This window comes from Mustela nivalis (genome assembly GCF_964662115.1).
Source record: "Mustela nivalis genome assembly, chromosome: 7".
Lineage (NCBI taxonomy): Eukaryota > Metazoa > Chordata > Mammalia > Carnivora > Mustelidae > Mustela > Mustela nivalis.
Window position 1 is genome coordinate 108,948,373 of NC_139026.1, and position 25,984 is coordinate 108,974,356.

At 36.9% G+C, this 25,984-nt stretch overlaps 1 protein-coding gene across 21 annotated transcripts in view; it reads left to right on the forward strand.

The window, feature by feature from the left end:
* The window catches only part of ERC1 (ELKS/RAB6-interacting/CAST family member 1), a 550,222-nt gene that overhangs the window by 388,182 nt on the left and 136,056 nt on the right, over positions 1 to 25,984 (forward strand). For 19 of the 21 annotated variants that reach the window (XR_014313630.1, XR_014313631.1, XR_014313632.1 and 16 more), the window contains one exon: positions 18,222 to 18,366. Coding sequence is in view for 15 of the 21 variants with exons in the window: in XM_082738040.1 (XP_082594166.1) it covers positions 18,222 to 18,366 (145 nt within the window). In the remaining 6 variants the exon portion in view is untranslated. Of the gene's footprint in view, positions 1 to 18,221; positions 18,367 to 25,984 lie in introns of those variants that run through there. The other 2 variants (XR_014313633.1, XR_014313635.1) reach the window with 1 other exon arrangement.

A 25,984-nucleotide genomic window follows, 5' to 3' on the forward strand; every position in this document is an offset into this window, starting at 1 on the left:
TGTTGGCAGTATTGATCGTGGTGAATTTTTTTCCCAGCACATTCATACTCTTTTATTCATTCTTTCAAGATCCATTGGCTTCTGGTTAAGTCATCACTTTCCAAACTGTGTTCTTGAAATATTAGTATGCTTCCAGGTATTAATTGGTATTCTCCAGAAAACTGAGGAAGTAGGGTTCCATGGTCAACTAAGTTTGGGAAATAATTTATAAAAGGGTTGCCAAACTTTTTCTCTGAAGAGCCAGATAGTAAATATTTTGAGCTTTGGGGACAATTTGGTGTCTGTCATAACCACTCACATTTTCTCTTGCCATGCTAAAGTAATCATAGAAAATACATTAACAAATGAGTATGTTTTGCTTCATTCATATTTTGTTTATGGACATTGAAATTTGCATTTCAAATCATTTTCATAAAATACTATATTTTTATATATTAGAATATAAACTATGTGTCATATATATGTTATATTATGTCACAAGAAATTTCTTTTCAACCACTTAAAAATGTAAAAGCCATTCCTTGTCTACAGGCTCTATATCAGCAGGTGGTTAGTCAGGGTTGGCCTGTGGGCAGTGGTTTGGCTACCCCTGCTTTAAAATATAACATCCTATTAAAGATATGTCATCTACACCATAGAAAGCTCTTGTGAGTTCTGTATCAGTGGGCTATTAGATTAGCCCAGTGTTCCTCCTATTTATTTGACCATGGAAATCTTTTTTTCATGGGACATATGTTAGTATCTGTCCATACTTCTGTGGAATACACTTTTGAGAAGTGTTGACCTAGAGAATAACTGTGTGTGCTAAAGGTGAAATTTTGAGCTGTGGAACAGACTGGAAGTAAGAGAAAGTATCTTGCCTTTATTACTCCTCTTATCAGGTGAGCTAACTAGTCAGAGAGAGAATGCGCTTTGGAAAATTGAATTACCCCTGGAAGGAAGGCACTGGTTAGACACTATAGCTGAGTCAGATTGGCTGACTTGAAGGTAGACTTGATTAGGTTCATGCCATCAGTTGGCTTTCAGAAATAGGGAAAACATGTACAGTGTTATAACGTAAGACAAATAGAGGTGCTCTAAGAGAGAGAAAATATCCAGTTGAGGAGGAAGAAATCCAGAGGCCATAAACAAAATGTAATCAGTAATAGTTATCATTTTCTCTAGTTTTAAAATATTTACTCCTTTTTTTAAAGTAACAAGCAAAGTTTAAGAGTTTTTAAGTAATCTCTCTACCCCATGTGGGGCTCAAACTTACAACCCCAAGATCAAGAGTCACATGCTCCACTGACTGAGCCAGCCAGGCACCCCTAAAAGATATTTTTAAATTTTAATTTCCATGCAGTAAAATTCTAAAACTTGTTTTGAAATAATATTTTCAATTGTCATTTTCCTGTATTTTTGAGAAATAAACATGTGACTTAGTAGGCTGTGATGGTTATTGCTTTACTAATTTTGAGCATAGTTTCCCTGTTAGAAATACTAGAAATAATAGGGAATAATAGAAAATAATAGGGAATGCTATGCAGAGCAACTTCAGAAGAAAAAAAAAAAAAACCACCAGAAGATTCTGCATTTCCCATTGTTTTATGCCTACCATAACCATGTGCCCCTTATATATATATAAGAAAAAATAGGTGTAATAACCATGCTTCCCAAATTGTCTTTGGCATTTTGTAAGTAGGAGAATCTAGGAAAAGATGCAGAGAAGATGGAATCATCCAAGCTGGCAACAATAATAATTCATCTGCCAAAGACAAGCACAGCTTGTTACCCATTCCTATAGAATTTCCCCACCAGATGTTTCATTCCGAAGCTGTGTAGGAGAGGAGTTGTTCTTATAATTTTTGCCAACAAATTGACAGCAGATGGACGATAGAATTGTTGAGTCATTAACAGAGGAAAGTAATAAATTACTGAATTTGTTTTCATCTATTTTGGCCACCAAGTACTTTTGGTAACCTTCAAGATTTCAGCAACCCCAGTATCTCTAGTTCCCTCTCATCACTCCCCACAGTTACTCATATATATCCCTGTAGATTTTATATGTATCATATATAGCCTAAAGAAAATTGTGGATATTTAGTCATTGGAACATTACCCACTTTTTTTCAGGCAGTATACCAACCAATTCAAACATTACATGTTCTCTATAATGTAGGATTTTTTAAAAATCAGGACACACTTAGCTGTTGATTATGCTGCAAGATAGAGAAATGAGTACCATGATACCAAGACACTTCTAACAAGTGTCATAGCAAACAGACTTGGAATGCAATGGAAGCTTTAAAAACAGGGAAGCTGGCCTCCACGGTAGCACAGTGTGGACAGCTGGTATGAACATGTTATCCATCTATGACTGGAAAAGGTTAACTAAACAGTGGGACAGTGACAAAGTGCAGGGATTAATTGCTTAAAGCATTCAATAATTCTTAAAACAGACAACTAAATAAATGGGGCTGTTCTTGAGTTTGAATTCTGAGAAACAACATAAGACTTTATTTTCCTTTGGAAATAGAGGCTTCCTTAAGAAGACACAATAAATGGTATAGCCCAAAAGTTTGAGTAGAAGAACAGCAGGTGTGCCTTATTTTGAAGGGACTATGTCTTTATAAGGGGATTTTGAAGAGTTTTTTTTTTTTTAAGATTTTATTTATTTATTTGACAGAGATCACAAGTAGACAGAGAGGCAGGCAGAGAGAGAGGAGAAAGCAGGCTCCCCACTGAGCAGAGAACCTGATGCGGGGCTCGATCCCAGGACGCTGGGATCACGACCTGAGCCGAAGGCAGAGGCTTTAACCCACTGAGCCACCCAGGCACCCCTATAAGGGGAATTTGTATCCTGAAATTTTCTGTTCATATTATGCCATTAAACTTGAGGCAGAACAGACATACTACTATGAAATAGTAAAGACAAAATGAAAGAAAAGACCAGTATAAATCATTTTGTATACATCATCCCCAGATGTTACTGTGAACCCACCACTTAGCTTCATCTCTTGAGGCTCAGCCTAAGCTGTCTGTCCACCCACCCAACTCCAACAGAAATCAGTGGGTTTAAGAACATAATGCACTAGGGATTTTGATAGGATTTGAATAATCCCCAACAAAACCCCCCTGGCTGCCATCTATTTTTTAAAGGCAGAGATTTAGAAAGCAGAATATCCTAAGTTCACCTATCTGTCTTGTGATGGCCCTTACCATAAAGAAAGGAGGAAATTTACCTATGAATGCATTATGAGGTGTTTAACTAAACCTTTTCTCAAACAGTCTGTTGGGTAGACCAGAAGTCCTCTCCGTGTTAGATTTCTAAATCCAGTAATGGTCAATATTGTTAGTTTCTACAATATCAGAATTTAAGAGTTTAAAAAAACTGGTCATTTTCACTATAGAATTGGAATATTTTCTATGTATTTTTGAATTACAAACAGTAAATGTAAATCCTAAATGAAAACTCAGTCTTGGCAAAGGGAGGGGGGGAGGCGGTTGGAGATACCTGTAATACCTTACTGTTGGTCTTTTAAATTAGTTCCTCTGTAAAGTAATGGATCTCAAATTATCTGGACGGCTGCTTAAAAGTTATAGATGCCCATCCTCTGAAATTCAAATATAGTAGGTCAGCAGTAGAGCACAGACTTCCATTTTTAATAATTTATTTTATATTTGAGAACCACTGTAAGGTAATTCTGATATGTTACTGTAAGTTATACTACTTTCTATAGCTATTGACCTGATCATTCTTGAGCTCTTCTTGGGTAGGTAAATCTGCTTCCCTCTCATAGCTGTTTCCCTCAGCAGACACTTTGGATTGGTTTTCCTGTGCTAAGAATTTTCTATCCATTTTCTCTTTATGTTATCATTTGCCATAACATAAATCTTACTGTATCAACAAAGGTTGGGTTTGTTTCTGTTTTTTCTTCTCTTGATATTTGAGAATGATTTTCCTAAAGTAGAAGGGAACTGAGGTTTTTATTCTGTCATCTTGAAATAGAAATCCAACATTTTAGTTAGAAGTCTATTGGAGTTTTTAAAATTTTGGCCAGGTGTGTCCATTGACAGATGAATGGAGAAAGAAAATACAGTATGCGGCTATAGTGGAATACTACTCAGCCATCAAAAGGAATGAAATCGTGCCAGTTGCAGTGATGTGGATGGAACTAGAGGGTATTATGCTAAGTGAAATAAGCTAATCAGAGAAAAACAATTACATGTGTTTTCACTCATATGTGGAATTTAAGAAACAAAACAGGATTATAGGAGAAGAGAGGAAAAAGTAAAACACATTGAAACCAGAAAGGGAGACAAACCATACTAAACAAACTAAGGGTTGCTGGAGGGAAGGGGAGTGAGGAGATGGGGTGGCTAGGTGATGGATATTAAGGAGGGCGCATGATGTAATGAGCACTGAATATTATGTAAGACTGGTGAATCACTGATCTCTACCTTTGCAACTAGTAATATATTACATGTTAATTAATTGAATTTAAATTAAAACAATTTTTAAAAATAAATAAAATAAAATAAATTTTGACCAGGAGGGCAAAAGAGACGTCATAGCAGTTTAGGGGAAAGTAAGGCCTATGGAGGCTTTTTTTTTCTTTTAAGAATAAAATAATTGTAGCATGGAGAGGGCCTGAACAATCAGGCATTTTAGATCAAATAAAACACGTTTTTGCTTTTTATGAGTTCTGTCTGGAAATAGCTAGGCATTAGGTAGAATCAGAAATCACTTCTATACTGAACCAGAGATAGAGACAACTTACTCTAATTAACTGTGGCTATATAGGAAACAATCTGAGGCTCTTACCCAAATGATATTACTTTCCTTTCTGATATGATGTTTCATTATAAATTATAGTTCCCTGCATAATACATTGAAGGGACTTTTAGAGTCCATAAATTTGGGTGTCACAAAAAATACTTGATCATTAGAATGATGAACACATCGTCTAATTAGAACCCTCTAATTAGAATGCATAGATGCATTTTATATACAATTTGGTAGTTGACTATAGTTCTATATTTTTTTAAAGGTAGGTATTGTGTACTATTATTTTACAAATTAATATGGATCCTATAAAATTTTAGTGGGTCTTACTTTAATCAGTAAGTAAAGTGACACATCAATAAGTAGATATTATCTTAACAAAGTAATCCTTTCTTTATGGCTTCTTTTTTTTTTTTTTTAATGTATTCTGAGGATGCCCGGGTGACTCAGTCAGTTAAGTGTCCAACTCTTAATTTCAGCTGAGATCAAGATCCGAATCAGGGTTGTGAGATAGAGCCCCAGGTGATGCTCTCTACTGGGCATGGAGCCTGCTTAAGATTCTCTCTCACTCTCTTCTTCTGTACCTCCTCCTCCTTCTCTCTCTCCCTCTCTCAAAAAAAAAAAAAAAAATGTATTCGCAGCGTCTGGGTGGCTCAGTTGGTTAAGCATCTGCCTTAGGCTCAGGAGTCCTAGAGTCCCAGGATCGAGCCCCACATCGTGCTTTGTACTCATCGGGGAGCCTACCTCTCCCCTCTCTCTTTGCCCCTCCCCACTCATGCCCTCTCTCTCTCACGCTCACTCTCTCTCTCTTAAATAAGTGGGTAAAATCTTTTTAAGCAATGTATTCTGAGACTAATTCTGATCCTTAATTTCTCTTCTAATTTTTAGATTCCAGTTATATTGTCTATTTTACTGTAGACTTTTCATGTATTTTATTTCATGTATGCAAAATACTAAGGAGATGTAAAACATTCTATTAAAACTCATTTAGGATTTATATTTTCCTGCTTTGACAAAAATAGCACGGTAAAATGCATATAGATTTGTGTCTCTTTCATGTAATAGCCCAAACTGTGGTATTATAACTTCACTCCATGAAGTTTTCAGGAGTTCAGAGTCATGAGTTCGAGCCCTGTGTTGAGTATGGAGAAAACTAAAAAATATTTTTTTAAATTTTTTAAAAATAGAATATCTGTAATTAGTGTGTAGTAACTGAAACATTTTATCCCCTATTCTTTTCATTTTACTGTAGGCATTTTCTTAAAGATGCCTTTCCTGTTTATTAGGCCAGTTATTGAATATGAGTTGGATAAATTTCTTATGTGTTTGACAAACTAAAATTAACTTTCCCCCTCTGAAAAATCATTAAGTTATTAAATTGCAGAGTAGCTTGAGTCAAAAGCCTCTCATTCAGAAATCTTAAGTGATTTGGCTTTATGCAAATGTGTCTTTCTTAGAAATCATACCATGCTTTCCTTCTACAATCCTATTCAGTTTTTATGTAGATGTTTCTTACTAGAGTCAGAAAGGGATCCTGTTTTCTGTAGGGCAGTATGCACCTTTAATGTATTAGGACTTCCTCAAGAAAGTTTCATCTTTAAAAGATCAGCATAAAGAAAAGTGAACATAGCAGTCTTGTGCAAAGAATTATTTGCTTTCTGTTATCCCATAATTGTGTAATTATTGAGGAAAATTTGTTTATTTGATTATTGAAGGGTCTATCTTGTTGCATATAGGATAGGTAATGCTATAATTAGTCATTTATCATTTTCTTTTCTCTAATGTTTGGGTAAATGGGCTTTCCTACCATTGGTTCAGAGACAGTTGACCAAAAAGTATTTTTAGTTCTGGACTAGTTTAGTTTTGAACAGTTGGCTCTAATTTACGTGTGTGTGTGTGTGTGTGTGTGTGTGTGTGTGTGTGTGTATGGAGGATATAGCGTATATGAGGATAGATAGGTAGATATATCTAAATGGAGGATATACTGTAATTAAGACATGGTCTCTATAATCAGGAAACTTACATCCTACTTGAATAGTCAGGATTTAAATATGTGCAAAATTCCCTTTTTTAAAAAAAATATTTATTTATTTTAGAGAGAGAGATCTCGATTGAGGAGAGGGAGAGGGAGAGAATCCTCAAGTAGAACCCCTGATGAGCAGGGAGCCCAACTTGGGGCTCAATCCCAGGACCCTGATCATGACTGAGCCAAAATCAAGAGTCAGATGCTTAGCTGAATGAGCCACCCAGGTACCCCTCAGAATTCCCTTTTTAAAAAATCCTCCTCAGGGATGCCTGGGTGGCTCAGTCTGTTAAGCGTCTGCCTTCAGCTTGGTTCATGATCCCAGGGTCCTGGGATGGAGTCCCGGATGAGGCTCCTTCCTCAGCAGGGAGCCTGCTTCTCCCTCTGCCTGCCACACCCCTGTTGGTGCGTGCGCAGGCATGGGCGCTTGCTTGCTCTGACTAAATTGTTTATAAATAAATAAGTAAATAACCCTCCTCAGCTTACCAGTAATGTCTCTTCCAAAATCATATATATGGTATAGGTGATAAAGTTCTTTGTGATTAGACAAGTGAAAGATGTCAGAAATAAAGAAGCTTGAAAAGATTTTATTGAGAAGGTACATGTAGACTTTAAAAGAAGGCAAGGTATTCAAAGACAGACCCATTAAATTGAGGTGATGCTGCTTTAGTCTCTAGCCTAAAAAGAAAAAGTTGTCTGTTTGTATTAGACTAATCAAGAATTTATGGAAATCTGTGCTTGGGTGAGTTTTGCATTACAACCTCACTTTCTCTTTAGGGAAGCTTGGTACTGTACTTAAATACCAGATCCCTGCTGCCTTCTTAATCTTGAGCACTGTAAGCAAGATCTAGATCTAAACATTCCACAGTCATGAATATGGAGTGAAAATCTCCCCTGAAATTGGTTTTATAAAAGTGTCTTTAAACAAGCAAAACTCTGGAACATTGGACCACATAATGCATCATTTGTAAAACTATGATTATTCATAGGGTTGAAGTGTAGTTTTTGAAAGCTTTTTGCTTATTGTCAGCTAGTCAGTCCAATGAAGGATGAAACTGACAGCTGACTCTTTGTATAAAACTTGGGAGTAAAGAGTAGAAAGAATGTCCAGACTTTATTGGGACCTTATCTACAGTCAGGGAAGCTAATTTTACTTAAAATATTCATGGAAAAGGAGCTGAATTCCATTGTTTCTTAAAAGTAAACCATTCTGTTTTTGCATGAGGTTCTTTATTTTAGACTCCTTATCTCCAGATTGCTTTATTCTGTTGTTAGTACTTAAGTGTTATTATCTCATATAGCTCGAGAGAAAATTGGACAAGCTTTTTTATAATCAAATACTTACATCAAGTTTAACCAAATATTAGAACTCCAATAAATATCACCCTCACTTTCTTAAAGAGATATTCAGTATCACTGTAAATGATATTTAATGCCAAAAGAAAACAAACTGCAGAAATTCCAAGTTATGTACAGTCTAGCAGCACTGAAGCCCTGAAGCCATGTTTCTGTATTATACTCTTTTTTAAAAAAGATTATATTTATTTATTTAACACAGAAAGAGAGAGAGAGAGAGATACAAGTAGGCCCAGAGTTAGTCAGAAGAGAGGTGGAAAGCAGGCTTCCCACTAAGCAGAGAGCCTGGTGTGGGGCTCAATCCCAGGTCCCTGAGATCATGACCTGAGCCGAAAGCAGAGGCTTACCCCACTGAGCCACCCAGGCACCCCTCTATATTATACTTTTGAACTAGACTTAATAAGGGAGAACATCGGGACCCCAAGGAGGCCAGTGTCATTCAATAAGTCCTGTCAGTACTTCCACCTCAGACCTTTCCTCTTCTCAGTTCATCCTAATCTTGGCTCTTCCCACCACCACTTCCTTGTCCAACTATAACTATAAATAAAAGGCGTAGCTTTTAGGGATGTAATTTTCTGTTTTAGAAAACAGTAATAAAGGAAAAGAGTTTGAAAGAAGGAAACTAATTAGGAAAAATACTTACAGTGTATGTTTTACTTAAAGATCACTTAAATTTGGAAGAATAAAAATACATTGTATTTTAAGACATTATGCTAAGTGAAAAAAGCCAGATACAAAAGGACAAATACTATATGGCTCTACTTATAAGGAAACTAGGGTAGTTAAAAATTCATAGAGATGGGAGGTAGAATAGTGGTTGCCCTGGACCGGGCGTCGAGGGAAAGGCGAATTAGTGTTTTATGGGTACAGAGTTTTAGCTAGAGAAAACAAACAACTTCTAGAAAAGGATCATATTTTGTTGGTTGCACAACATTGTCAGTATATAGTGCTACAGAATCATATGTGAATCATATGTTAAAAAGTGATTAAAATGGTAAATTTGATGTTACGTATATTTTACTATAATAAAAAGATGCATTGTACTTATTGTTGTCATGTTAGCTGTGTAATATTCCTCATTCACAAAATGTTTATGATTTTGAAAATTATTTGATTATATTATTGTTACAATAAAATATATACAGGTTAAGGGTATAATGTGGTGAGTTTTGACAAGTGTAGACACTGTGTTACACCCACCATAGTCAAACTGTAATACATTTCCAGAAGGTTCTCTTGCTTCTCTGACCAGCCTTTCTGAAGCCCCTGCTCCAGTCCCTGGCAACCACTGATTTGCTTTCTGTCTCTTTGTGGATTAGGTTGCAATTTTTTTTTTTTAAACAGATGGAAAAGATACAAGCTTCTGTTTTTTCTAACAAATATAGCTACAGACATCAACTTTGCCAGTCTGAGAAGTAGGCAGAAACTTTGTAACAGAAGTATCAATATCATAGTAGACCTATATCCTCCAAATGTGTCACAGTCTGCTGGTTTGGGAATACCAAAACGTTCATAGTTCAGAAAAAATGAGGAGAAAAAATGAACACAGGTTTTCCATGCAAAATTTTGTTTAATCAGCTTCACTTACTGAGCTATAACTACCAACAGTTACTGATTTTATTGTGTTAACTTTGATTCTTTTCAAGGACTTCTGAAAAATAAATCAGCCCATATTGGGATAACTTCTTTGCCCCTTCTTATGTCAGTGTATATCTTAATATAAATCACTTTTCTTCCCTGATTTCAGGAGATAGAGAGACATTAAACAAGAGAAGATGGAGAAGATTCCAAATTATGCTGGGCAAAGGCCTTGCTACAGGAAGGTTATATGAGGCAGGACCCCAGCATGCCTTATTGGATCAAATGCCCTGAGATAGTCTGTATTTGGTAACATTTGAAAGTCATTTCCCAAGGGTGCCTGGGTGGCTCAGTGAGTTAAGTATCTGACTCTTGGTTTCTGCTCATGTCATGATCTCAGGTCCTGAGATCAGATAGAGCTTCATGCCTGTTCCTCCCCAAGCTTGCGTGCACAGTCTCGCGCTCACTGTCTCATAAATAAATAAAATCTTTAAAGAAAAAAAAAAAGTTACTTTCCAGCATCACAACATAAATGTGATGTATTTTATATTTCATATTCATTGAAATATACAGCAATTTATCATAGTCCCACCTTTGACTTTTGAAACCGCAATTCAGATAGCATCATTTTATTCTTCATTCCTTAAAAATAATTTTTGTAATGTAAGTTTTATTCATAATACATCTCCAGCAGTAACATCCTGACCTTCTGCTTTGAGAATCATTCATTCTCCCCTCTTTGCCTCTAAATCAGTCCTTTCTAAACCCTTGCTTTACTTTCCTAGAACTTTTGATGCTACCATATTATCAGAATCAAATCATTCTTAATTCAACATTTTGAGTAACCCCTACTTGTCAAGTTTGGGTCAGAATCCTCGAGGATTTCATAATCTTAAGTGTATTCCTTACTATTATTCCACACCATCTCTACTCTGATCCAAAGCCACCTTTTCAGTTTCTCTTTGCCCATGGAGACCCTTGAATCCAGCTATGCAGTGTATCCTCACACATGCTTGTGCTTTTACACTTGCCACTTTCTCTTTCTCACTATCTCTGTCAAAATAGGTACTTCTCAGGTTCCAAGTCTTCAGCCTAAGGTGATTTCTTTGTCCACTGTATGACTTGAGCATCTATTGTCCATGCGATTTATTGGCACTTTCAATTTATTGTCTCATCTCATTTGTTTTATTGAAATATTACAGTTAAAGAGGATAGACCAACTCAAAACAACACTATTTATACAGTATCTCTGATAACCTCTTTAAACACCCAGTCATGGAAAGCCCTACCACTTTTTAGGTTTCCAATTCTACTTATTAATACAAGTTAATACATTACATGTTTCATTAGATGAAATCTCTTTGTGACTTTCCCCCCTTTAATGCCATTTGTGTCCTCTAGAGGACCACAGATCTAATGTCTTACTTCTGCTGTTCTGACAACAATCATGTTATATGGATAAATCTTTTTGGATTAACATGCCTTTTATAACCCCATTCTGCCACCTTCCTTTGGATACCCTCTACTTGGACACTGTTGATTAAATTATAACATCTAGAATTGAACCTATGACTCCAGTTGTCATCTGTCTTCTTAGAGAAAAAACAAAACTCTTTTCTTTAAGTGAAAGATAAATTAGCCAAAGTTAGTGGTCTCTTTTCCAGTCTTGGTTTTCTTCATGTTTTCAAATTCTTCCCACTCTCTGCTCACTAGCCTGCCATGCTACTGGACAAAACAAAACAAAAACAAACAAAAACTTTAAAGTGAAATAGGAAATAGCTTCAATAAGGGAATACATTGGAACAGTTTGGAAACCAAGCCACCAAATTGGATAGAAATGGAAACAGAATTGGAGGAGCTATTGGCACAAGATGAATTTGTGAAGTGCCTACTCCATTCCAGGAACTATTCTTACACTTGGGATACATTAGTGAACAAAACGGATGAAGATCTTGCTTTCTTGGAGCTTATATTCCAGCTATTTTGAAGCAAAGGCTTTAGGCACAAAGGAAGACTAGAAAATAGTATCAGAGTATATAGAGTACAGAGAATACCTCATACCAAATAAAAGAAAAATTGTAAATGGTTTAGGGACATGCAATGCAGAATATTAATATTTGTAAGCTTCTGGTGTGCAAAGCCATGAATTTAGACTCTATAAGGAAAATAATATATTTTAAAAATTAAAGATGGGGTATTATTCACAATAGGCAAAGGTGGAAGCAACCCAAATGTCCATCAGCTGACGAATGGATAAACAGTGTGGTGTATATATACAGTGGAAATTTTTCAGCCTTGAAAAGGAAGGAAATTCTGACACATGCTACCACACAGATAAACCTTGAAGACAATATGTTAAATGACATAAGCCAGACACAATAAGACAAATCTGTGTGATTCCCTTTATATGAGGTTCCTAGAATAATCAGATTAATAGAGACAGAAAGTAAATGGTAGTTGCCAAGGGTTGGGGGTGGGGAATGGGGAATTCTTTATTAGGTACAGTTTGAGTTTTACGAGATAAAGAGATTAGTTATCTGGAGATAGGTTACACAACAGTATGAATGTACTTAACACTACTGAATATACACTTAAAAATGGTTAAAATGATAAACTTTATATTATATGTATTTTTTTTTGACAGAGAGAGATCACAAGTAGGCAGAGAGGCAGGCAGAGAGAGGAAGGAAAGCAGGCTCCCTGCTGAGCAAAGAGCCCGACGTGGGGCTCGATCCCAGGACCCCGAGATCATGACCCGAGCTGAAGGCAGAGGCTTTAACCCACTGAGCCACCCAGGCGCTCCTATTATATGTATTTTACCACAATAAAAAAATTTAAAAATATTTTTGAAATAGTGAGCTAAATTGAAAGACCAATAAACTCATAGAAACCTTAAAAGAAAATTTTAAAAACATAAACCATAAACATAATATAGTTGAGGAAACAGACCTTTGGATGTGTAGAAGAATTGGAGGGCATTTACAGAGCGCATGTCTATTAATATCACTTAAACTGAACGTACTGAAAGGAAATACTGAATAGACAAAAATTAGTTAGGTGAGGAGTCAGTTTGGTTTTTTTTTTTTTTTTTTAAGATTTTATTTATTTATTTGACAGAGAAATCACAAGTAGGCAGAGAGAGGAGGGGAAGCAAGCTCCCTGCTGAGCAGGGAGTCTGGTTTGGGGCTTGATCCAAGACCCTGAGATCATGACCTGAGCCGAAAGAAGAGGCACAACCCACTGAGACACCCAAGCGCCCAAGGAGTCAGGTTTTAAAGGAGAGATAGTTTCAGGCATTTCAGGTAGAGAGCATAGCATAAACCTCAGTGAAAACATGCAGTAACTCAGTGATACAGGGTCCTTAAAGGACAATGAAGAAGTAGGTTGAAAATTGTAGCTGGTCAAATACTAAGCCAAAGTGCTTGATGTGGTAAGAAAGCAGATGAAAATGTATTGGGAGAGTAGGACATTGTAGAAGAATGGTGAAATCAGAATGGGCTTAAGAATGATATAGACCCAGGGTATCTGTGTGGCTCAGTTGGTAAAGCACCTGCCTTGGACCCAGGTCATGATCCCAGGGTCATGGGATGGAGCCCTGCATGGGGTCCTTGCTCAGCAAGAAGTCTGCTTCTCCCTTTCCTTCTGCCTGCCACGCCCCCTGCTTGTGCACTCTCACACTCTCTCTCTCTCTCTGTGTCAAATAAATAAATATTTTAAAAATGGTATAGACCCATGATAAAAGGATGGTAGTGACTGTGATAATTATAGATACAAAGCCCAAGGCTCATTAAAACTGTTAGAAATGAAGAACAAACAATGTGAATGTTGGTTATGGAGAGCAAAGAAGTCAGATTACTTACATGTTAGCCTGTGGATCTAGGAATATAGTGATTTAATTAACATGGAAAAAAAAATTATGGTAGATGAAAAGTTTTATTTAGTGATGGCATTCTACATTAAAGATATTTTTGGGTACCTAAAACAGAGATAATAAGACCAAGGCTTGAAAGATCAGACGTTTCAGTCAGGAATGCCCAAGTAGGCTCACCCACAGGCTGGTTTTCACTGAGCTTAATTAAGGTAGTGTGTCTGCCATACTCTCTGAGACCTCTCTGTAAGTGAAGTTAGAGAAAATAATATTCAAAAGGATTTCTCCAGGAAATGAGGTGGAAGAGATATCCCGGTAGTTTACGAGTCACTCTGGATAGTTAAATGGTTAAATAACAAGTAAAGGAGGCATCAGAATCAAGGAGGCATCAATAAGAGAATCTAGATTTCAGGTTTATTTTAAATTGAAGTTGATTAAACTATGCTTACATGTCCATGACAATAATATATCTAAAGCAACTGACTTTATTCTTACTTTTATCTGAGCTCTCATGATGTTTTCAGGATTATGTAATTTATGAAACATGATAGTGTAATCATTGAATTTGAAATACCCAGTTGGAGGAAGAAGGGAAAATAAATCTTGATGGTATCCCTTCATTCTCACCCCTTTTCTGTCTGTCATTTCAGTGAAAAACACTCACATAAGGATGCCTAGGTGGCTCAGTCGGTTAAGCATCTACCTTCTGCGTAGGTCATGATCTCAGGGTCTTAGGATCAAGCCCTGCCTCGGGCTCCCTGCTCAGCAGAGAGATTGCTTCTCCCTCTGCCTCTGCCTGCTGCTCTCCCTGCTTGTGCTTTCTCTCCCTCTCAAGTAAATAAATAAATAAAATTTTTAACACACACACACACACACACACACACACACACACACACATATTTAGGACTCACTCTTAAATTGTTAACCACCATCAATCCAACACTGATCAAATTTCTTTTTTACTAGTGATAGCAGACTAATGTTGTGTTGTCCTCAAAGACTCGGGCATTATGGAAAAGATTTTGAGCTCCATTTGCCTTGGATGTTTGCTTCCTATTTCTAAAGGTTCTCAGAAGGGAGATGGGGACAAAGGAGGTGGTCTTACTATTTCTTAAAGCTCAAATGACACAGTAGAATACTTTTAGAGACATCTTGATTCTATTAGAATTTTCAGGTCAAAGGGCAGGTTCAACTGTTATGTAGTTTAAAGCACCAGGGATGGATTGAAAAGACCTCTTTAATGACTTAAAGTTGGATTTCTGCTACTACCTACTCATTATGCAAGTAATATGGCATGTTAGTCAAGCAGTAGGGGGCCACTAATCACTTTGAAAGGTTCTGTGTATACATTTTCTTTTTCTTTTTCATTTTTTTAGCTGAGGAAAAGACATTAACAGAACAAGGAGAGCAGTTGAGCATTGCAGTTCTTTATTTTGCTGTGGGCTTGAGGCATACATATATTACCTTTCATATTATACGTGCTTGTATTACTCCCTAGGGGCTCATGGGAAATGAAGTCAGAATGTGCTTCACTAGCAAGTCTTCCTTTTCTATAGATAGACTTTAGTTAGTAAAGCTCTTGAAGTCAGTTATTAATCCTTATCAAGGTTCATTTTCTTTAAAATAGCCATGTTAGAATAGGTGAGTTCCACATCTCAAGCAATTGACTCTGATTAAAAAGGAGCTATTTCTGGTATTCTTATTTTCTTCTTTTTAGTTTTTTGGATCTTCCAGTTTTTATTCCATGAATGCATATTACTTTTGTATTCTTATTTTCTTCTTTTTAGTTTTCTGGATCTTCCAGTTTTTATTCCATGAATGCATATTACTTCAGAAAATACCTTTCTTTTTTCAAAGAACCAGTTTTATTAAGAGTTAAGTGCCTACTAAAATAATTTGCTTTTTTTTTTTTTCCACTCTGAATTCCATTCCCTCTGGAAAGCAGGGCATTCTTTAAAATTTTTTAGTTTTGACACTTCTGAGTGCTCTCTGTGAAACTTAACCACGTAAGTTCAACTATACCATACAGTCTTTTCTATCAAATAGTATTGAGGGAACAACAGTTTTCTTATTCCCCAAAATTAAATGGCTCTTACTGTTTATTAGCTTTAATATTCTTGACGGTCTTTCAGATTTCTAAGAGATTGCTCTCCCTTATAATTGTCCATTTCAAATTTACCAAAATTGTAGGCAAGAGAACAATACTCTCTCTCTTTCAAAAACAAAAGAAAAACATAAAAGCTAATATATCCATAAAAAATACTGACATTTTCCCCAAGTTTATATGTTTATATGTGCAGTGTGTAATGAAAAATTTTATTCTCTTGACTATCAATTGACCTTTTTTTAAAAAAAAAGATTTTATTTATTTATTTGACATACAGAGATCACAAGTAGGCAGAGAGGCAGGCAGACAGAGGAGGAAGCAGGCTCCCCGCTGAGCAGAGAGCCCGATTGGGGGGGGGGCGGCTCGATGTGGGGCTCAGTGCAGGGCTTGATGTGGGGCTAGATGCGGGGCTAGATGCGGGGCTCAATCCCAGGACCCGGGGATCATGACCTGAGCCGAAGGCAGAGGCTTAACCCACTCAGCCACCCAGGGGCCCCTATCAATTGACCTTTTTAGGCATATACACACATAGAAATCACTATCAAGAGTATACTTTCAAAATGGAAAAGACAGTAGTGTGTTAAGTTAGAATATATTTAGAGGTAGAGAGCAATGGGTATGGGAGAGAAAGTTTGATTCTGTGCAGTTTGTAGTATTTATCAATGCTCAATAAAAAATAAATGACATAATAAAATTTCTATTTGGATTTTATATAAAAAGAACAAAAGACTTAAAATTATATATCTTAGTAAAATAGACATTATTCCAGTGGCTCAGAGTCTAGTACTACATCCTTTATTTTAAAAATTTAGAATCTGAATTGTCACCTGTTATATTATATTGCAGTATGGGAATATGACATTTTACCCCAGAGATTAACTGCACCACAGTAGCTGACCAAGCATATCATTTATAAAAGAATTTGGAATTCAGTCGAGTTACTTCACCAACATAGAATAATTTTTACTATTTCACATTATGATACTTTCCTTAAGCACAGAATGGAACTCAGATCCCATCACCTTTGTATCTTCCATTTTGCAAAAGTGCTCCTTACTTCATCTGATTGGATAATTTATCTTTCATTCATCTTCTGTTATTTGCCTGCTGCTAAATGTGTAATTCTGTTAGTGCACAGAAATACTGCCGCACCCTTATTGAGAAAACACATTTCTCATTCCAGCTTTGTCAGTCTTTGAGCTTCCCCAAAGGGAATAGATGACGGCAATCAGCAGGAAATTGTGCATAGTGAGACCAACTTGAACTCCTTCACCTTTAAGCTCATTTCACCACTTAACATATTTTTTTCAAGTGGTCAGTGGGTATATATAGACTATTGTTATCCCTTTGCTTTTGACTAAAGCTTCATGGGATAAGCCATCTGCCATTTTTTAGAAGTATAGAGTTTAGGGACAGTGGAAAATTACAGTGGGGTCAGTGAGAATCTTCTTCCCTTCCAACAGCAGAGACTGGTTAAACAAATCTTCATTTCCATAATGTAAGCTGATCTGTCTCCTCCGTTTGTTGGTACTGCTTGTTCAGAGTTCTCCAGACCTACCCATCCAGAACACAGAAAATCCTTGTCAGAATATGCAAAAATAGTCTTCCAGTTTGTGGCTAAACTAAAACACTTCCAGATGACTGCTGTTGAGGCATAATTATCTTAACAAAAGACAGAAGCAAGGTTAAACTTGGGCAGTTCATTCTTAGATTCAGCATTTCCTCAGGTCAAAAGCTCAGGCCACTTAAATAGTTCCTGTAAATCAAATCTGCATTCTCACTGATGACTTAAATAATAGATGAGCTATTGAGGAATGCATTTTTGCCAAGGAGACTAACTGTTCACCAACTTCGTTCAGATCATTTTGTAAATTTCTCGTGTTCACCCTCTTCTAAATCCCACCTTCTTTTCCTTCTGGATGTGAGCCAAAAAGTAGTTAGCTAAACCACAAGGAATCCTTAAGGTTCAAGTTATTGTTTCAAAGTCCACAAACGTTTGCCAAATAAAGCCACGACTGGAAACTGATTTGCATTGATGAGAGAAAGAGAATTATAGATGTTTAGAATGCCCCAAGAACAGATGGCTGATTTTCTAAATCCTATTTCCTAATGTTTACAATTTGTTACACACTCTATACATAAGAGTGTTTTCAGTTTCAGTAATGCCTCAATTTGCCTGGCAGGAACAGAATGCTTATGAAAAGAATAAATTAATTGGGTAAAATGTATGGGTGATAGTTTTAGTCTTAGTTCTAAAAATTCATTAATTTTGTTTACTTTCTGAGTCTAACTATAGGAACTCTTTAGTAAGATGTCAGGATAACACAATGATAAAGACATTTAGAGTCAGAGAAATCTGAGTGGGATTCCTAGCTGCACCATTTACTTCAAGTGTGAACTTGGGCAAGCTATATAGACTCTCTGAGCCTTGGTTTCATCACCCATAAAATGGGGGTGATTATAATAACTTCAAAGGATTGTTTTAAGTACAAATGAAAGTCTTGGAATTTTCTTTATTTTATAGGCAAGAAGCTCTTCTGGCTGCCATTAGTGAAAAAGATGCCAACATAGCCCTTTTGGAGCTTTCCTCCTCTAAGAAAAAGACCCAAGAGGAAGTGGCTGCACTGAAGCGGGAGAAGGATCGTCTGGTGCAGCAGCTCAAGCAGCAGGTAATAACGAAATACCAGGGAGAGCCCATTCTAGAAGGGCAGTAAGACCAGCTCTCACACCATTCTCTACCTTTGTCTTTGCCAGCTTATTAGACATCTGATCTTTGTATCTAGCTAGGTTTTGTTTTTTGGTTTTTTTTTTTCAAGGAGGAGAGGGACAGACAGAATCTTAAGCACACCCACACAGAGGCCTTTGCGGGGCTTCTTGCTCTCACAACCCTGAGATCATGACCTGAGCCAAAATCAAGGGTCAGTCGCTTAACTGACTGAGCCACCCCAGGCATGCCTCTAGTTAGTTTCCATAAGCAGAGACTTTAATCTTCTTGACATATCTCAGGCTATATCTTGGAATTAGAGAGTGTTCTAGGTAAGAGCACTAGTTTAGAAGATGTTACAGGTCGTCTATGAGAGGTCTTTTAAACTTAGCTGAATGAAATTAGCAAAGTTCTGCCTACTTAAAATGAAAAAGGCTTATTAATTTTTTTACATGCACCCAAACTCCTACTAAAGAAGGCACTAAGTATAGGGTTTTTTGTTTGTTTGTTTTGTTTTGTTTTTAAAGATTTTATTTATTTATTTGACAGAGATCACAGGTAGGCAGAGAGGCAGGCAGAGAGAGAGGAGGAAGCAGGCTCCCCGCTGAGCAGAGAGCCCAATGAGGGGCTCGATTCCACAACCCTGAGATCATGACCCAAGCCCGAAGGCAGAGGCTTTAACCCACTGAGCCACCAGGCACCCCTACTAAGTGTAGTTTTAATTTAAAAATTTCTAGCTAGGGGCGCCTGGGTGGCTCAGTGGGTTAAGCCGCTGCCTTCGGCTCAGGTCATGATCTCAGGGTCCTGGGATCAAGTCCCGCATCGGGCTCTCTGCTCAGCAGGGAGCCTGCTTCCTCCTCTCTCTCTCTCTATGCCTGCCTCTCTGCCTACTTGTGATCTCTCTCTGTCAAAAAAAAAAAAAAAAAAAAATTCTAGCTGCTCAGAGCTGAGTAAGCTTTGAAGATAAGAGTAAAGTTTTCTTTTTCCATTTTTTTTCCAGCCTAATCTTTCCCTGAATTTCATGCTTAATGTTTATGTAAGACCTATGAAAATAAAAGCTAAACATTTCCCCTTTGTTAATGGTCTGACAACAGTATAAATGTACTTAATGGACACTTAAAGATGGTTAAAGTGATAAATTTTGTGTTATGTATACCTTATTACAAATTTAAAACTTGGGGGAAAAGATCTTTGAGAATGAAGAGAAAGCAGAATTTTAAAATCTAAGCCTCTTTCTTTATGTTAATGCGCCTCACTGGTCATTCCTTCACTATTTGCAGTGTCCACAAGTCCTGCCTTTTAGTATCATCTCCTTCATTCTTGGTCACGTTTTCTGTGCATTGTGTCTGCCTAGATTTGCTTTTCTACCTGAGGTAATAAGACTGGGAAAGAATTTTTCAAGTGAAGGAATTTCTTCTTTCCTATGCTGGGGGATCAGTCATCAATTGATAGCATTTTTAACATAATATTTAATGTTCAAATGAATAAGAATCAATATTTACACAATAAAGATATTTCTGTTTGTAGACCAGTACTTAAAACTGCTTTGAAATAGATTTTATATTTATTTATGGGACCAACTTTGCTGAGAAAATACCAAAAGATGTCCCTTTTCTATAGGATAGATCAATAACCAGCAAAAAAATAACCCATTGCTCATTTATAAGCAGAGAATCTTTTCCAGTGTTTTAATATACTTTGTCATAAGAAGAAGACATCATGCAGTATTTGGATACCTGTTAAGTAAAACAGGAAGAATGTGCTTAATATTAAAGACATCTGTCCAGTAGTTCAAAACTGAAATTTGGCTTATGAAAACTGATAATATGAGCCGAATAGTGGTTGCAGTGGCCTAAGAGGGTGGGGAAGGTGGGGAGGTGTTGGTCAAAGAGTACGAAGTTTCAGTTATGCAAGATGAGTAAGTTCTAGGGATCTAATACACATCATGGTGACTGTAGTTAATAATAACCTATGGAATATTTGAAATTTGCTAAGAGTAGATTCTAAGGGTTCTTAAGAAAGGTAACTTGAAGTAATAGAAATGTTAATTAGCTTTATTGTGATGGTGATTTTATGATGTATACATGTATTAAAACACATTGTACCTTAAATACATACATATATATGCAGTTTATATTTGTCAGTTATACTTTTAGGGGTGAGTGCTGATAAATGAAAAAGGAGGGTATTGTTGAGGAAAGGCGTTCACTTAGTTTGTGAGTGAGTTAACTATCAGTTCCACTAAGTAGTTAGGTCTAACTGTATAGACATAAGATTTAAGTAGTTCTTGGTCCCTCTACTTTCAGACACTAAAACAGAATAAAATGTCTAGCAGACTAGAGTACTGTATCTTATTCTTAGTGGCTTTTGATTACTTCATTCTTAAGGCTACATGTTTTCAATAGGATATTCATTAATCCATGAACTTGCAATCTTAAAAAAAGAGCATCTTAATGTCTTTCCATCTCACTATATGCCCTGAATATTCTGTAGTGATGTGATCTATGTAAGAAAAAAGATAAATGTAGTTTTGGGGAGTCCTTCCTAACTGTTTTTCTGTCTGCTTTCCATGTAAAGTTTCACATTCCTGCCCTCTCAGAGAGTGTCTAGGATTCTGTGAGCAAGAAGGAACTGGTCTTGCCAAAGATATTTGATTCTTTAATTTTTCTAAGTGTGTGTACTAACTTTAAGACAAGGGAGAGGCCTTTTGGAAAGAGGATACGGCATCAATATTGTTTTAATTTAAAGCTTCTAGTCCTTGAATTGCTGGAATGTGCCTCAATCTAAAGGCCATTTCCTAACAAGGAAGCAGTCAGCATTGACCAGGCTTTCCAGTAAGTGGAGCTGCCACTGGCTGATGGGCTCTTGATATTTGTGTGCAGTTCCTATTGTCAGAAAGGGATTTACAGATTTGGGGGTCACCCTCTGAGATGGGCCCAATTTGCATACCCATCCCAGGGTAACTTCTCTCCTTGATTCATTCATGGCAAAGCAGCACTTGGAGAGGCTGCATCAGAGGAAGAGGCCAGAGCCAATGTAAGAAAGTAAAAAATAAAGGTTGTCTAACAAACTCCAGATGTGCTGTGGTGGGTGCCAACCAGTATGTTCGGATTTTAAGTCATGAAGAAGCCCCCGCTGTGATTGTCAAGCACCCACACTGGATTTAATGTAAACTCACATGGAACCCTGGAAAGCATTAACACAATCTGTTTAGCCACAGCAGCTGTCACAAGATGGCCTTTCTCTCAGCAGTATTTTCTTCTTTTCACCTCAAGAATTTTACAACCTCCATATTATATTTGCTGTTACTGTGTAGTCTGGCTCTGCCCCTATGTGCTCTATACAGAATGCGTCATGGACAGATTGGGCTTCTCAAGACAAGCTGCATGGTTTGGTTTGGTTTGGTTTGGTTCTTTCTCTGTTTTTTTAAAGGTCAGCGATAACAGAAGAGGAAAGGCTACAAACTTATACTGATTTGGTTCGAATCTAGATAATCTCATTTACATCTGTAATTGTAGAATCTTCTGGATTAGGGTGAAATGTCAGACAATATATTCCTTTATTCCAGCATTGTCTAGGCATGAGGGATATAAACAGACAATACTTGCCTTAAAGAAGCTCACAGTATAGTGCTTAAAATACTAGCTATTCCAAACATTTGGCAAAACCATTCTGCAGAAGGTAGCCTTACCATCTTTTCCTGCTGACAGCAAATCATCCCTGCATTAAGTGATTTATTTGCCCGTCCATTTCAGATTCTTTGAGTATCTCCTATGTGTCAAATACTGTATTCATGGAAAATGAATGTCTCTCTTTCTAGTTAACAGCCTGGCAGCTAATCAGACCTAGGTTGTACCTTTAACTATCTCTTTTACCAGTTAAACAAATTTTTTCTCTGAGGTTCATGTTCCTTGTCTGTAACATTTGGATGACGTTACCTACCTCACAGGGTTGGTGTGGAATTAAAAAGTATAGAAATCCAAAACATTTAGGCTCCCACTTCTGTTCCCTCTCAGGGATCTCTGTTTCACAGTAAACGCTATGCTATAGGTGATACAGGCTACAATGAGAAAAGGGGAGACATCAGTAATTATGGCTCTCATTCAGTCATCTGTATTAACTATTGAAACTATTGAATTTTCAATATGACTATAGTATTTTTCTTAAGATTTTATTTTTAAGTGATATCTATACCCAGTGTGGGGCTTGAACTCACAGCCCTAAGATCAAGAGTCCCATGCTACCAAACTGAGCCAGCCAGGAACCCCTCATTATGACTGTAGTATTTAGAATTATCCAACCAGTGCATTGTGTGGAAGAACATATTTCTCAGAGCACTTAGGAGAATAAGTGGCACATTTTATCCTTCCTTTATTCTACCTGTTTTTTAAAAAATGATACAACTATAGTATAGCCTTTTTCAAAAATAATTGTAATATGTCTTTCTTTAGTCTTGCATTTTCATCATCAAAGAACATTGTTTAAATGCCCACCTACCTGAAATTGTCAGGACTAGGAACCTTATAACTCCAAGCATGAGTTCTGTCTCACTCACTCTCTAGTTCTGTGACTTTCTGCTTGCCTACATGACTCTTCTATCCCTGACTCATATGACTTTACAAAAATATGTGAAGATAGAATAACTACAAAAATGGCTACCACTTATCATTTGACTATACATACTATGCTGGGCACAGTTGCTTTGTATATATCATATCTAATCCTCACCACAATTCTGTGTATTATTATCTTTATTATGTAGATGAAGCACCTGAGACCCCAAAAGATTAAATTTCTTGGGTAGATTTCACAAGGACTAAGTGGTAGGACAAGAGCTGGTTCTCTTCTTACTCCTACCATCTTATGTGGAAATTCCAGACAATTGGTAATTAGAAATGTTGTATTGGAATTAGAATAATACAAACAATGCAGGGGTACCTGGGTGGCCTGATCAGTTAAGTGTCTGCATTAGGCTCAGGTCATGATTCCCTGGTCCTGGGATTGAGCCCCGAGTCTGGCTTCCTGCTCTCCGGGCCTGCTGCTTCTCCCTCTGCTTATACTCACTCGCACTCTGTCTCTCTGTCAAATAAATTTAAAAAAAATTTAAGTAAAAAAAATAATACAAACAGTACTATTTCAAGTCTTATGGCACTTCTTTGTTCCCCGGAGACATAGGAAAGGGTATTTGTTTGTATTCCAAACCCTCCCCTCTCTGTCTCTGAAGAACCTGAAACAAAAAACAAATGGTGGATTTGTTCCTGTTCTTCAAATTACTAAAAGAAGTGATATGAACTTCAAGCTACAAAATTACAGTGAAGTATATTAGCTTCTTTTATGTCTTTGGTGATGGCAGTCCTGTATCAGAACTACACATGCTATTGTTTTCTAACAGTGCGCCTTCTCATTCTGCCTTCTTTGAACCATCTGCAGACAATTCCTAAAAGCACCAGCTGGGAGCCAGCCTCCAGAGACTTTGACCATCCCGAGTATATGGAGACTTTTCAACTTCAGAGTGATTATAGAGGAGTGTTTGGTCCCCTGGTCCCCCAACCTGTATACAGATAGTGAAGGGATATTCTAACCTTGTAGCTATCTAGCAAGTAGCCTGTTCTCCCGGTCTGGCCTTTACATGGGGTTAAAAAGTTGCCCACCTAAGCTCTGGTCCCCCTGAACCTTTATCACCTATGAACGTGATGTGCATGGATTAAAGAGCAATTACAATCTCCTGAGAGCAGGCAGTCACAGTAATCGTTTCAGGGTCCTACAGGTTTTAAACACCTGTTCTAAAGAATATGTAGTGGACCACCCATTTGAGATTTAGACTGAATTGATTTAGTTGCTTTTCAGAATGAGTTTCTTTTTAAAAAAACAAAAATCAGGGCACCTGGGGTGGCTCAGTCAGTTAAGCGCCTGCCTTCAGCTCAGGTCACAATCCCAGGGTCCTGGCATCGAGCCCTGCATTAGGCTCCCTGCTCAACAGGGAGCCTGCTTCTCCTCCCTCTGCCTACTGCTCTGCCTATTCATACGCTCTCTCTCTCTCTGTGTCAAATAAATAAATAAAATCTTTTTTAAAATTAGAAAATCATTATGCTTTTAAAAAATAATCTGAAATAACCACCTCTAAAATATTAATTTTTCATAATCAGAGGTTACCCTGGAAACTTAGTTCTTGATGATGTTATTCACTGTGAACTTTTCAACTCTTGAGTTCCATAGGCAAATGCTCTACTTTCTGTAATAGGATAATGCTAAATTAGGTTTAAGTAAAATAAGTAGATAAGTCAATTCACTCATAATGAGAAGCCCCAAATTTTGATTAGTTGCTTTTTTTTTTTTTAATCACTGCTTTTGAGTTATATCACAGAAGATGTTTTAGGCTTTAATGTTTTCTTTTCAAATATTAATTTCTTATAGTCATAATTTTTTATGAAGATTATTGTCAGCATTTAACCTGTTTCTTTATACCTCTGTATCCCCTTCTTCTGCATGACCTGAACTACTTCTCATTGATGATGTGTTAAGAAAACTATCAGGAACTCTCCTCTGTGGTGATACTGACATCAAAAATCAGTTGAGTTTTAAAAAGATCTTTAGAAAGTCAGGATGGCCTCACATTTTTATTATACCCACACACCTTTGGCTATCTGTAATATTGAGCTTTTTTTGTAATATTGTCTTGCTCCTTGTTGGGTGTTTGGAAAATTCTCTCATCATTTTCTAACAACATCCCCTATAACGAAAACAGGTTATTAATAATAGAGTTCCATTTCACAGAAGATAAAATCAAGGCCACTGATCAGCTAATAGCACAGTCAGCTATAGGTATCAAAGAGCAGAGTCACACTTCAGCACAGTTAGCATACACCATCCTGTCAGTGTTCCTAATTGGAACTCTGGGGCTGTAATTCAAGACAGCTGTAGCGTTTCTTCTGCTGTCCAGGAATCTTCCTTGACCCACACCCTTTACTGTTAACAGACCCTTCCAGATGCTCATCTAAATTAATTTAGCATAGATTAATTAATTTAGCACTGTCCACAAATTATTATTTAGTACTTACTATATACCAACCCTCTCCTAGGTGTTGGTGATAGAAGGGTAAGCAAATAAGCATGGCTCTTGGAGACTTCTCTTTATTGCATATTCAATCACTTTACCTAGCTTTTCTAGGTATTTTTGTCACGTAAGAATTTCCAGGTCATCTAGTTTGACATAGAAGTTGTACTTCTTTTATACTATACAAAAAATTGACCAAAATATTTATTCGTGTTTTGTCAAAAATTTTTCATTGTGAGAACTTTAATTTTAATTTGTCCTTACTTTATATATTCTGAATAAATTAGCAGTTTCTAAAATGCTCAAATAAAAGAATTATAAGTAGATTAAAGATAGTCAAGTTTACTAGCTGAGTGGGCCTAAAGAATCATAAAAATGCACACGTCCAGTAAGGTGGATACCAAAAAACTTTGGATAAGTTGCTGTGTATCTGTGCTTCATTTCTCCCAAACAGGATGAGTATTACCTGTTTCCTGTTTCTGTTCAGGAAGTTTGAAGATCATTTAGAACCAAGATCTTCTTGGGGCAT